The following is a 13104-nucleotide window of genomic DNA, read 5'->3' as shown; positions in this document are numbered from 1 at the left end:
CATCTTCTTACTGTCTGCCTTACAAGAGATATGGGAGGAGAAATGAGGTAATGTCTACTTAGACCTTCGAGCTTCTCGGAAGAACAACAGTCTACAGTAATATGATTTCCTAATGCATTTGTTTGTGTTGTAATGGAGTGTAATTCCATTTAGCCAAATTTCTTTAGATTCCTCTAAAATATCTAACTGTCTTGCACAGGGGAAGCAGTCTGGCTTTGAGAGTAAGAACTGGGCCTCGACGAATCCTCAAAAAGTACAAGTGAGCTAGCTATACATTTCTGAGCTCGAGGGAAGGAAGCTGGGAGAGGAAGGAATGGGAGCTACAGATGGTGATGGGAGGGCAGTGGTTGTAAGTATCTTCAGAGAGTTTATAACGTTTTAAACTCCTGTTGTTTGAGTGCAAGATGGCGCCGCAGGAATGCCTACCACGGGCTGTCTGAGGAAGCGCAGAGCTACTGCGTCCGCCGCCGGGCTCCAGGTAACTGGGCGAGTCTGGGCCGTAAATGCAGATGTGCCGCCAGCAAGCCCGAGCCCTCAGCCTTTTCAGCGTCTTTCAAAGGTCCGAGACTGAGGGGTGCGGGGTCTCCGCAGCCCCAGGGGGAGGGGCGGCGCAAACCCAACTCGCCACGCTCCGGGCGCCACCTGTAACTTGGTTCTCTCCGCAGCCCCGCGTTGCTCCACGAGAAAGCAGAGGCCGAGCCAGGGCGGGTGCGGTGGCCGCTGTGGTGGCCAAGCGGGAGGGGCCGCTGTTCATCAGCGAGGCCGCTGTGCGGGGCAACGCCGCCGTCCTGGATTACTGCCGGACCTCGGTGCCGGCGCTGTCAGGGGCCACGGCCGGCATCCTCGGCCTCACCGGCCTCTACGGCTTCATCTTCTACCTGCTCACCTCCATCCTGCTCTCCCTGCTCTTAATTCTCAAGGCGGGAAGGAGGTGGGGCAAATATTTTAAGTCGCGAAGACCTCTCTTTACAGGAGGTCTCATCGGAGGCCTCTTCACCAACGTCCTGTTCTGGACATTCCTCTACGGCATGGTGCACGTCTACTGAAACGTGGGCAGGGATGACTTTAAAAAAAAAACAGATTGGGAGGACTGTTGCCGGAAATTAACACTAGGTAGACTTACCTAGTTTTTAAATTATTGGAGTCGCCGCTTGTCCTGTAACGTTATAAATAATTTATATCTTAAGCCGAAGAGCCTGTACTGTTCTTCAGATTAAATGAAGCGTGAGACCCTTTAAAAAGGGGGGGGGGGCTTCCCTGGTGGTGCAGTGGTTGAGAGTCCGCCTGCCGATTCAGGGGACGCGGGTTCGAGCCCCGGTCCGGGAAGATCCCACATGCCGCGGAGCGGCTAGGCCCGTGAGCCATGGCCGCTGAGCCTGCGCGTCAGGAGCCTGTACTCCACAACGGGAGAGGCCACAACAGTGAGAGGCCTGCGTACCGCAAAAAAAAAAAAAAAAAAAAAAATATATATATCAAATCAAATCAAATCCTGTTGTTTTACTACAGATCAAGATGTCAATATATTTTAAAATATATACATTTATTTTAAGTTAACAATATTGCGTACTGGACGACTCATCTGCAATATTGATCCTGCCGTCATTCTCTGCGTTGATAGGCTCTTGACCGAGCCTCCTCCGAGATTTACTTTATTATGTTCCTTGGGCCACAACTTGGTTGTTGAATAACTAGTTTCTGAGTCTGATACGGCAGTTCCCTATACATACCAACACATTGTAAGAGGCCTAGTAAGTTACTAAATAATCCTTTACCTTTGTTCTGTAGAAAAAGGAATAACAAGTCTTTTTTATTGAAGTGGTCACGAACAGTGGATTTTTAATGTAGGTTTTTTGAGTAGTACTATAATTGAGTTGGCTTTCTAGTCAGTCCTAAAAAAAGAAATTAAAACAAAGGTTGGGGCTTCCCTGGTGGCACAGTGGTTGAGAGTCCGCCTGCCGATGCAGGGGACACAGGTTCGTGCCCCGGTCTGGGAGGATCCCACATGCCGCGGAGCGGCTGGGCCCGTGAGCCATGGCCGCTGAGCCTGCACGTCTGGAGCCTGTGCCCCGCGGCGGGAGAAGCCACAGCAGTGGGAGGCCCGCTTGCCGCACAAAAAAACAAAGGATGAAAAGTGGGGGAAGTATACATATGTATCATCTCTGACATACTATAAAGGTGTCAATTTAGGTTACACATCATTATTGGACAGTTTTGTTGTGAAATTTTCTGGAAGTGATTAGTTCTTTAGCAATCCAACTCAGTATTTTATAAGGAGGTCAGCCTTCTATAAAGGAATTTTAAGGAAGTATTGAGTTAGCCAGGAAAGAAAATAGTATGTATTCTCTTACAGAGAGGTGACAATATACACTCTTTAATAGCAACTGATTTGTATTTTTAGAGAAATAATACTAATCAGAGTCCTCTCTCTGGAGGGAAGAAAAGTGTTACAACAACTTTTATTTGCTAACTGATAGAATGTAATGCAGAGAGGGCATATCCTGTCACCCAAAATGTGGCAGGAAAAAATAAATTCATACCAAATTGTGTTGCACGCCAGGGACATATGAAAAAAGTCACTTTGTCTCTCAAAGTGAGAAGAACATCTTATATAAGGAAGTGATATGGAATACTATGGAACTGCTCTTTAGACCAAAATAATCTTTTACTAAAAAATTATGACTCAGAGATACAGTTCATATTAAGTTAGATTGTGGATGATCTTAATAAAACCACATTATTGTTGGAGGAGGTCATTGAGAGGACATGACTGCCAGTTGACCCGAGAGCTAGACCCTGGCAATTGGAGGCTCCTCACCCCCTCCCCTGACATTGGATGGTACAATCAGTACAATTAAAAAGTGATCACACAGTGGGAACCATTTTCAAGGACACAGCCTCGAGAGAGCAATGTGTTGTTGAGACCATACGTCACTGCAGCCAGTTAAGGCCTCTATATAAACTTTTGATTCTGGTGGGCAGGTGTGGAGATATACTTGTCTTGTGGCCGCCCAAGACAAGCCTTGTAAGTTCCCTTGCATATTGAACCTGCCACCTACCAATCTGGAGTGGCCTGCCTCTTTCTTCAATCTCCCTTTGCCTTCTGTGTATGGGGGCCAGTTTCAGATTTCACCCAAAGAAGCTCCCGAGGTTTCGAACCAACAATTTTCTGTTCCTGACGATTAACTAAAATTTGAATGAGCATTTCTGAATGTTAAACGTTATGCAGTTTTATGTCCTTATATAAAACTTCATGTTACATTTATGAATTTCTGAAATTGTCTGAATATAGCTAAGGCATACTTTAAAAAAGATTGAAAAATATCCACTTTATATTAATCTGTTGTTAAATTGTGATGTTTTATTTGGATTTGTTTCAGAATCGAAGCAAACGCTTGGAGAAGGTCCATGTGGTTATTGGACATAAATCGTGTGACCTGGATTCTCTCATTTCTGCCTTCACATATGCTTACTTTCTAGACAAGGTGAGGGAAAAGAAGGTTCTGTTTTTTATTTGAATTATGGTATAACTTTTAAAAACAAACATTTTCAGGAAAAACAAGGAAACTTAAATTTTCGTGGTCTGGTTTATTGTTGCAGAGAATAATGTATTATAATCCATTAACAGATATTTAGTGGTCACTTATTACATGTTAGGCATTGTTCTAGTCATTTTTTACTGACTCTGCATAAAACATTATTTCAATAAGATCAATTTTTTTCAATTAAAAATTTAAAAATTTTATAATAGTTGATTACTTTTATGGAAGTTCAGAGAATTGACAAAAGTAAGGTTCAGAATTTCTTGTTTTCCTTTACCATCCTTGTTGGATAATCTTGCCTTTGGGAGTAGAAAAATATGTGCAGAATAACCTGTGTGAACATTACATGAAGTACAGAGCATACTGGCTGGAATTTTCAGTAATAGAGGTATTACATGTCACATCTATATTCTGTGTTTGCCTTTTAGCCTGACTTTGCACAGCAAGGTCATTCTCAGTTGCAGTAATCTCCCTTGGGCCAGAGATGGAAACGACCTTTCTTGAAATAAACTGTTTTAAAATTTCCATTCCATAAATTCATCAGCCCATGTTAATGGCTCACCTTAAGGCCTAAAAAAGTACATTATGAGTGTCTCAGTGCTATTCCCAATTTCAGACAGTTTTTAATTTTCTGGAGTTAAATTTGTTTTATTCCAATTTTGTTTGGATCCTAAACTCTGAGAGTATGCATAGCTGATCTAGAACGATTTAAATTCACATGAAACCCAGTCTTCCAGAATGAGCTATAGGTGGCAAGAATGGCTCTGGGTCAGCAGCTGACAAAAATGCCAGATAAAATCTTCTGATATCTACATACGGCTTTCTATCAAATTTATCTTAAAATGTGCCAAACTTTACAAGGGAGATTAATTGGTATGAGGAGAGAAATGTGCCGGTGTTAAGACATGCATATCGAATACTAATCTTATTAACTGAATTTTTTCTTATTTATTTATTTTTTATTGAAGTATAGTTAATTTACAATATTGTGTTAGTTTCAAGTGTACAGCAAAGCGATTCAGTTACTTTGCTGTACACTTGATTTTCAGATTCTTTTCCATTATAGGATATTACAAGATACTGAGTATAATTCCCTATGCTATGCAGTAGGTCCTTGTTGTTTACCTATTTTATATATAGTAGTGTATATATGTTAATCCCAAACTCCTAATTTATCTCCCCCCACTGCCTGCCTTAACTGGGTTTTTTGTTTTTTAAACGTCTTTATTGGAATATAATTGCTCCACAATGGTGCATTAGCTGCTCTACAACAAAGTGAATGTCACACATATACATACGTCCCCATATCTCCCCCCTCCTGTCTCCCTCCCTCCCACCCTCCCTATCCCACCCCTCCAGGCAGTCACAAAGCATGGAGCGGATCTCCCCCGCCACGCGGCCGCCTCCCACCAGCTATCCACTTCACGCCCGGTAGTGTATACACGTCCATGCCACCCTCCCCCCTCGTCCCAGCCCACCCCCACTCCCCGTATCCCCAAGTCCACCCTCTAGTAGGTCTGTGTTTTTATTCCCGTCTTGCCCCTAGGTTCTTCATGACCATTATTATTATTTTTTTTTTTTTTTTTTTAGATTCCATATATATGTGTTAGCATACAGTATTTGTCTTTCTCTTTCTGACTTACTTCACTCTGTATGACAGACTCTAGGTCCATCCACCTCACTACAAATAACTCAATTTCGTTTCTTTTTATGGCTGAGTAATATTCCATTGTATATATGTACCACATCTTCTTTATACATTCATATGTTGATGGACACTTAGGTTGCTTCCATGTCCTGGCTATTGTAAATAGAGCTGCAGTGAATATTTTGGTACATGCCTCTTTTTGAATTATGGTTTTCTCAGGGTATATGCCCAGTAGTAGGATTGCTGGGTCGTATGGTAGTTCTATTTTTAGTTTTTAAGGAACCTCCATACTGTTCTCCATAGTGGCTGTATCAAGTTAGATTCCCACCAACAGTGCTAGAGGGTTCCCTTTTCTCCACACCCTCTCCAGCATTTATTGTTTGTAGATTTTTTGATGATGGCCATTCTGACCAGTGTGAGATGATATCTCATTGTAGTTTTGATTTGTATTTCTCTAATGATTAATGATTTAACTGGGTTTTTTGACTTCTAGAAGGTGTTGCATGTCTTGAGAACATAGAGTTGACTGAACCAGACTGGTTTTTAGACTGACCATGGCATGGACTCTTAAGGAAATTATATAATAATAATGACACCACCACCAACAGCTACAGTGTCCTAAATGAATATAATAACATCCAACAAAAGGAGTGAGAAAACTAGTTGTAATAGTAAAATAGATAAAGAGATGTGTGGCCTCTTTTCTCTCTCTTCTAAGGCTCGCTACTAAGCATGGGGACCAATATGTACTTAGTGATGGGTCACATACTGGGAATTTGTTAAGATCTGTGTCTTCCTCTTAATTTACTGGACCCTGCCCCCTATCACAGGTCTGCATCTCCATTTTAATTTTTCCTGAGAACCTGGCTACTCCCTCTCAGAGTATTAACACATAGGAGAAGGACAAAATTTGCAGCTTCACATGTTTGACTGTTTAAATACTTTTCACTCTGGTAGGTAAGCCCCATTCTATGGATGGAGAAAACTGAGGTTCAGAAAGAAAAATAGCTTTCTCAAAGTCACACAGCAGAGGCTGGGGCTAGAACCTAGTTTTTCTGACTCCAACTCCAGAATAGGTCCTGCCAGGATAGGCTCAGGCCACATGGCTCTTGACTCAAGTTTCAGTATCAGGAGTTAGATATAACTCTTTCAATTAATAAGAAAAACAACTTGCTATGCATAAATTGCTAATAATTATTACATGATTGTGATTCTGTATTAGCCTGACAGGTGGAATAAAAACCACCTTGTTGGAATGGCTTTGTGCTTTGTATACCATAGCAGTAGGTGATTCATTTATTCCACTCAAAAAATATGTGTTACCTACTTTGTGCCAGACCATTTTATGCACTGAAAAACATAACTGAACAAAAAAGACAAAAATCCCTGCTAGGAAGGGGAGATGGATGATAAAGATGTTAAAACTGTATAACAAATACTAGGCTTGTGACAGAGCTGGTGATGACGAGAGAACAAAGGCCATTTACTTTATGCAAAAATTCAGTGCTCCCAAAACCCACATTCTCTCAGCGATATTTAGGGTTTATTGCTACAGACTCATAGTCATTTTTTTTTTTTTTTTTTTTTTTTTTTGCGGTACGCGGGCCTCTCACTGTTGTGGCCTCTCCCATTGCGGAGCACAGGCTCCGGACGCGCAGGCTCAGTGGCCATGGCTCACGGGCCCAGCCGCTCCGCGGCATGTGGGATCCTCCTGGACCGGGGCACGAACCCGTGTCCTCTGCATCGGCAGGTGGACTCTCAACCACTGCGCCACCAGGGAAGCCCCATAGTCATTTTTAAAAGCACCTTCATTTAAAAAATTCCTATGGAAAAATAAGTTTATTATTGTGAAACTGAAATTCTCTAACGTCTACCCATCTCCTGTTTCCCCCATCACTACAGTTTTTTTAAAGAGGTTTGTTAACATAAGATTTTTTAAAATAATATAAGAAATTAATAGAAATCACAGTCTGCTAGTCTGTGGGCCAGATTTTGGCTCATATAAGTTTTAACTAACCTACACAGTATATATATATATATTTTTGGCCTTGCCGTGCAGCATGTGGGATCTTAGTTCCCCGACCAGGGATCGAACCCGTGCCCCCTGCGTTGGAAGTGTGGAGTCTTAACCCCTGGACCACCAGGGAATTCCCCTCCTACACAGTATTTTTAATTAAAAAGTTAATTGTAACAATTAAACATCACAGATAATACCCCCAAATCAAGATTTCTAGCTTTTCTTGAGTAATTGAAAGATTTACCTATCCTGGACCTGAATTTTCTGCATGGAAACAATTGGCTGGAGCCAAGTGGCAGGCATCCAATATAGATGGGTCATATAGGCCTTCTGTGTCACCACAGTCTTTACCTATCCTGCTGTAATCATTCTAATTTTCTGCTGATCCCATAAAGACATGTGAATTTGTTTCCTATGAAGAAGAGCATGTGTATGTATATTTTTCAGTCGTGGAAGGGGTGCAAAGAGACATAAAATATTTCAAGAAAGGCACGAGAAGTGGAGTAACAAGAGGTTAAAAAAAATTAGGGGCCACTTACCCAAGGAAAATTCTCTGCTAATTGGGTTCAGGAAAAGCTGGTTATGAATGTCAAGTGGTTTAGCGAGGCCAAAGGACTTTCGTTCCCCTTCCAGTTATCCTCAGGTTTGAGAAAATGTAGTTGTATTCTTTCCTCCTGCTGCTGTCAGTGATTCAGTCAACTTTTTTTCCTGGTAGGTCAGCCCACCCGAGGTTCTCTGTTTGCCCGTGCTGAACATATCAAGAACTGAATTCAGCTACTTCACCGAGACAAGGTTTATTTTAGAAGAGCTAAATATCTCTGAATCATTCCACATATTCCGAGATGAAATTAATCTGCATCAGCTAAATGATGAAGGGAAGTTATCTCTAACACTTGTTGGCAGCAATATGCTGGCGAGGTAAGGCTTCACATGAGGCTCTGGAGGGAGGTTTGATCTTTTAACAAAGGTTCTTTTGTGCAAAGTGTTACCCTGTTCAGGATTTTTGTAGTTTAGGGAGATGTATTAAAGGCCAAGGACATTCACAGGAAAGGGAATGTGTTTTTTCTCTTACGTCAAAATTCAGGCTATGCCAATTCTCTGTTTTTACTTTGGCATTTCAAATATGACATCTTTGAGTGGAAAGTTCTTGTAAAATAGATCAAAATTATAATTTTAAATCATTTCAAACACTTTCTTATAGCAACGCGACAGTCTTATGTATTGTTGCTGAAAATGTATAATGAAGATTGAAATTAAACACTAAGTAAAACTGAAAGATTCTTATCTCAGTAGTGAAATGGAAAATTATGTACATGGGCTATGAAAGCCCTTTGATCACTGGCTCATTTATTCATAGCATTATACTATAAAAGAAGGATGGATTTTTGATAGTTCATGTAATTTGAACTCCTTATTTTATGGACAAGAAACCTGAAACCCAGTGTTGCAAATGACTTGCCCAAATTACCACATGCAGTTAGTAGAAGAGCTTGGACGAGAACATGGGTCTTCTGCTTCCTTCAATAAGTCCTTAGGGGTTGCTAACTGGTACATGAATCTACAGGTACATAAAGAGGAATGAGACAAATTCCCTGCTTTCAAGGACCTTACAGCCCATCGCAAAGAGTCCTATTTTGATAAGCTCTCTGTTGCTAATGAGTGAAGAGTCCCCAGTAGTTTGAGATGATAGTTTTTTTGCACACTTTGCCAATTTGCTAATCATTGATGACATTCACCAGTGGACACTGATCTTAGTATACATGAAATAAAAACGTGTACAAGTATCTAATTTTTTAATCTAACCTTCTTAAGGAAGCATCTTTAGGGATGAATACGCTGAATCAGTCATGCAGTTGATTCAGTTATAAAGAGTTTGGAAAATAATCTGCCTGTGTGGGCTGTTTTTATCCCCATGTTATTTGAAACACACAAAATTCTTTTGAATAATATTTATCAATCAGTTGTTGACAACTGGCTGAGACTTATTCATAGGTTATTTGACTGACTTCAGTTATTAGTGTTCAGGATGATCACATGCTTGACTAAATTTACGTGTTAACTTTTTCAAACCAACTATAACACAAGTAGATGTGGACAAAAACAATTCAGGAAGCCAAAGGAGTGAACTGTGAAACATGTGTTTCAGTCAAGATCTTAGGGAGAGTTTTGTTACCAATTAAAATGGAAACTGTGCTGGTTTTGAGACTGAAGTTGTGAATTCTGGCTTTTGGATTGTTTATGAAATAGAATGTTTTTCAAAATCAAATTGAGATCATTTTCTTCATTTGCCATTCTTTGGTTTTTGGCAGACAGAAAGAATACAGTTTTATCCACATCTTTCTTCCTGCCTTCGATAAAAGCCAGCTCTATCTCATGTAAGAAGAATGATGTGGAAATAAATAAGCCAGTAGTATTTTTTCCTCCAGCACCATAACTGGATGTGTGAACTTTGGAACTAGATAGAGTTTAAATACAAGTAGTCTACTTACTAGCTATGTGACCTTGGTCACTTTTATTTTATCTTATTTTATTTTTTTATACAATTTTTAAAGGTTACACTCCATTTACAGTTTTTACAAAATATTGGTTATATTCCCCATGTCGTCTTAGTCACGTTTCTTAACCTTTTCATGCCTTTTCCCCCCATTGTAAAATAGGGATTTTAATAGAACCCATTGAATAGGGTCATTTTATGGTATAAAATGTGATAATTCTCTGAAAGTATTTATTATATATAGTGTCTGACCTGTAGTAGAAGCTCAGTAAATATTAGCTATAACAATGATTATTATTGTTGTTATTATTATGTCCAACAGCAAAACAAGAGGTGTGAAGAGGTACTAAGGTGTGAAGGTCTTCTAAGACTCTTGGGGAGGTGATTAGTTGAAATGAAATGTGATAACACATAGAATAAGTCATGTGAACATACATATGTATTTGGCTATTGAGAGGAGGTCATTTGTGTGGAAGCAGAGGTTAAATAATTCCAAAAAGTAAGAAAACATGCCATATCTCTTCCTCTTCCTTTCCTCCATTTGCTTTACAGTGAGGACAAAACTTTAGAATCAGCAGTCGTCAAGGTCATTAATCCAGTTGAGCAGGGCGATGCCGGGTTTGAGTACCGAGAGTCTTCCTCCTCTCTGGTGGTGAAAGAGATTCTCCAGGAGGCTCCCGAGCTCATCACCGAGCAGCTGGCTCATCTGCTCAGAGGTGAGAGATGACTCTTTCTATTAAATACTGGAAGGCTTAATGGAGTGTCTCTTGACTCGCTCATGCAGAAAGAGTGCGATCCATTCTTGGGTTAACAATCCCTTTCAAGACCACGGGAAGCTTCATCAGAGAGGCAGGGAGTAAAGGGTTTGTTAAAGAGTAGCATTATATTGAATATTAAAAATGTGCATTTAGAAACAGGCATGAAGGATCTTTGCTCTTGCACCAGATCAGCATATTAAATGGACCCGCTGCACTTCTGCTGGGGAGCGGGAATAGCTCCTCTGGCCACCTAACAGCTTCCAGAGGTGATTCTTGCTCCAGAACAGAGTGGATATGGGCCAGAATTCCACACCCCTACATGGAAATATCTGCTGGTACTTATACGTGCCTTATACGTTTATATAATACTGCTTGGATGGCAAAGTTACACACCTTCATTTTGGTGATATTGTGCAGGGCTTTTATGGTCAGATTGCCACCTCCTTCTCCCCCCATCATGTAGTGTTTTCCACCTTCACCAGCCTGCCTTAAGCACACCATCGTCAATTATCCTCCTCATCTCTCTTTCGTCTTCCTCAGTGGAGCCCATCGCTTCTAAAAAGTGGTTTCCAAGCGGGAAATTGTCAGTTGACTTTGGTGCCACAAAATTAACCACAAAAACTCCATATTATCTTATGTAGGGCAGTTTGGAGTTTTGTATAAAGCTTTTTTTTTCTCCTTCCAACAATCCGTCTTGAACATGGTAGACAAAGACTTTTTTCAGAAGTATTTGACATAGGAAAGTGAAAAGCAGTGATTAACAGGCTGAAAGAATTAAAAAAGGAAAGAGAAGCCCAAGAATACGTGACAACTCTTTTAAGGCCTTTTTCCTTTGCTTCCTCTACTTCTACGAGAATCTGGAGAGAACAAGGTTCTAGACTTTTATAGTTCTGACAAATGTTTTAGAACCAACGGCCCCAGTCAACCTGTTTTAAATACTTTTCTGGCTCTGGACATCTGTAAAACTGCTCTCTGGGAAACTGTGCCTTCAAGTAAACTAAATAAGCGCAATCATTTATTTATGACAGAGCAGAAGGGAAATAAAGGCGATCGGGGATCTCGGCCAAGAAGGAAGTTGTTTGGCAGTGCAAATATGTGGTGCAGGCAAACACTAGAGAATATGCTGTTTAAACATTTTACAAACTAAGAAGTTTGGTTTATTGTTCAAAAAAATACACGTGTTGTTTAGTAGGAAAGAAATGTAGTCAAGGAGTAGTTCATCATGATTTTCTATAAGTAAAAAATAATATCAAACTGCAGTACATTGGAACAAAGATATGATTTTGTTGTTGACAATGATGATGATGATAACGATGATGATATTCAGATTTAGGGAATTAGAAGGGATGCAGACCCTCTTGTTAGTTACCTTAGTTTTAGTTTTCAAAGCTACCAAGAATTAGAACTGTGGTAAAGGACCTTGGTTTTTCTTATCATCAGATATTTTTCATAACTTTGGGCTTGAGATGGCACTGGAAAGCTGGCAGGATAGGGACATCACTTCCTTGTTGCTTGGAAATTGGAATTTGAACAGATACAGTGCCTCTACCAGTGAAGACTGCCAATACAGGGCTTCCCTGGTGGCGCAGTGGTTGAGAGTCCGCCTTCCGATGCAGGGGACATGGGTTCGTGCCCCGGTCCGGGAAGATCCCACATACCGTGGAGTGGCTGGGCCCGTGAGCCATGGCCGCTAAGCCTGTGCATCCGGAGCCTGTGCTCCGCAATGGGAGAGGCCCCAACAGTGAGAGGCCCGCGTACCGCAAAAAAAAAAAAAAAAAAAAAAAAGACTGCCAATACAGATGCTGTCATGAGGAAGCCAGAGTCACTGAAGCCTGGGAGGTAGTAGATATGGGTGTCTTATAGTGGAAAGAGGGCTCTGGGGACCTTTGACCAAAGTGTGTGCGTGTGCATACGCATGTATACATTATGTGGAAGGGAGGTGAAACATCACTGAACAGTTTGGCCAAAAGGGAACGGAAGGATTATGATCTGAGGAGTTTGACTTTAAAAAGGTAACTGAAATGTCCAGAGTGAGAAGGGCAATGGGCCAATTTTTTAAACCTCTTGAATCTTTAATAAATATAAGAAAGGAATCAAGTCGAATTTTGCTATGTTCACTAAACCCAAACTTAGATTTTATAGTTTTCCAATCATGTATTAACACCAAACCTACAGGGAAGTTTTAAAGGGAACTTTTTTTATGTGCCTGTAAATAATTTTAGTATTCATTATTTTCATAACATAATTCTTTCTAAAGAGTTTTCTCTGGAAATAGCTATGTTATTTTGTATTTTGGGGTGCTCAAAATGATCATTAATTTGACACACATGTCTAGAACATGTATTATACATTCTTCTAGGTCTTGAAGGGATGCAAATTTCTACACTCACCTTTGCCATAAAGAATTTTGAAAATGTCTGTTTCCAGATGTCAAGAGGGTTAAATATTTACAGTCAAGACTTGAAAGAAGCTTTAAAAACAGCATAATTGGACCTCTATGGAAGATATATTTTTATAAACTTTGTGCCAAAAAAATCTGAATATACTCCAAACTAAGCACTTAATCAATTTGATTGTTCTTTGCCTTTCATTCCCATGATCATATCCTAAAATCCATCATGCTGAGGCACACTGGTGTGCTGTAAGTG

At 40.4% G+C, this 13104-nt stretch overlaps 2 protein-coding genes across 5 annotated transcripts in view; both read left to right on the top strand.

Annotated features, from left to right (window-relative positions):
* The window catches only part of PRUNE2 (prune homolog 2 with BCH domain), a 280715-nt gene that overhangs the window by 47400 nt on the left and 220211 nt on the right, over nt 1-13104 (top strand). For all 4 annotated transcript variants that reach the window (XM_060102342.1, XM_060102341.1, XM_060102340.1 and 1 more), the window contains exons 2-4: nt 3378-3482; nt 7920-8122; nt 10251-10414. In XM_060102342.1, coding sequence (XP_059958325.1) covers nt 3378-3482; nt 7920-8122; nt 10251-10414 — 472 coding nt within the window. The remainder of the gene's footprint in view (nt 1-3377; nt 3483-7919; nt 8123-10250; nt 10415-13104) is intronic.
* On the top strand, nt 504-1153 carry LOC132492334 (ER membrane protein complex subunit 6-like). Its single transcript, XM_060101801.1, has one exon. It carries the CDS (start codon nt 504-506, stop codon nt 1044-1046), a length of 543 nt encoding a protein of 180 aa, XP_059957784.1. The 3' UTR covers nt 1047-1153.

Source organism: Mesoplodon densirostris, chromosome 6 (assembly GCF_025265405.1).
Source record: "Mesoplodon densirostris isolate mMesDen1 chromosome 6, mMesDen1 primary haplotype, whole genome shotgun sequence".
Lineage (NCBI taxonomy): Eukaryota > Metazoa > Chordata > Mammalia > Artiodactyla > Ziphiidae > Mesoplodon > Mesoplodon densirostris.
The sequence above is the reverse complement of the archived record's forward strand: the minus strand, read 5'-3'. Positions and strand labels throughout refer to the sequence as shown.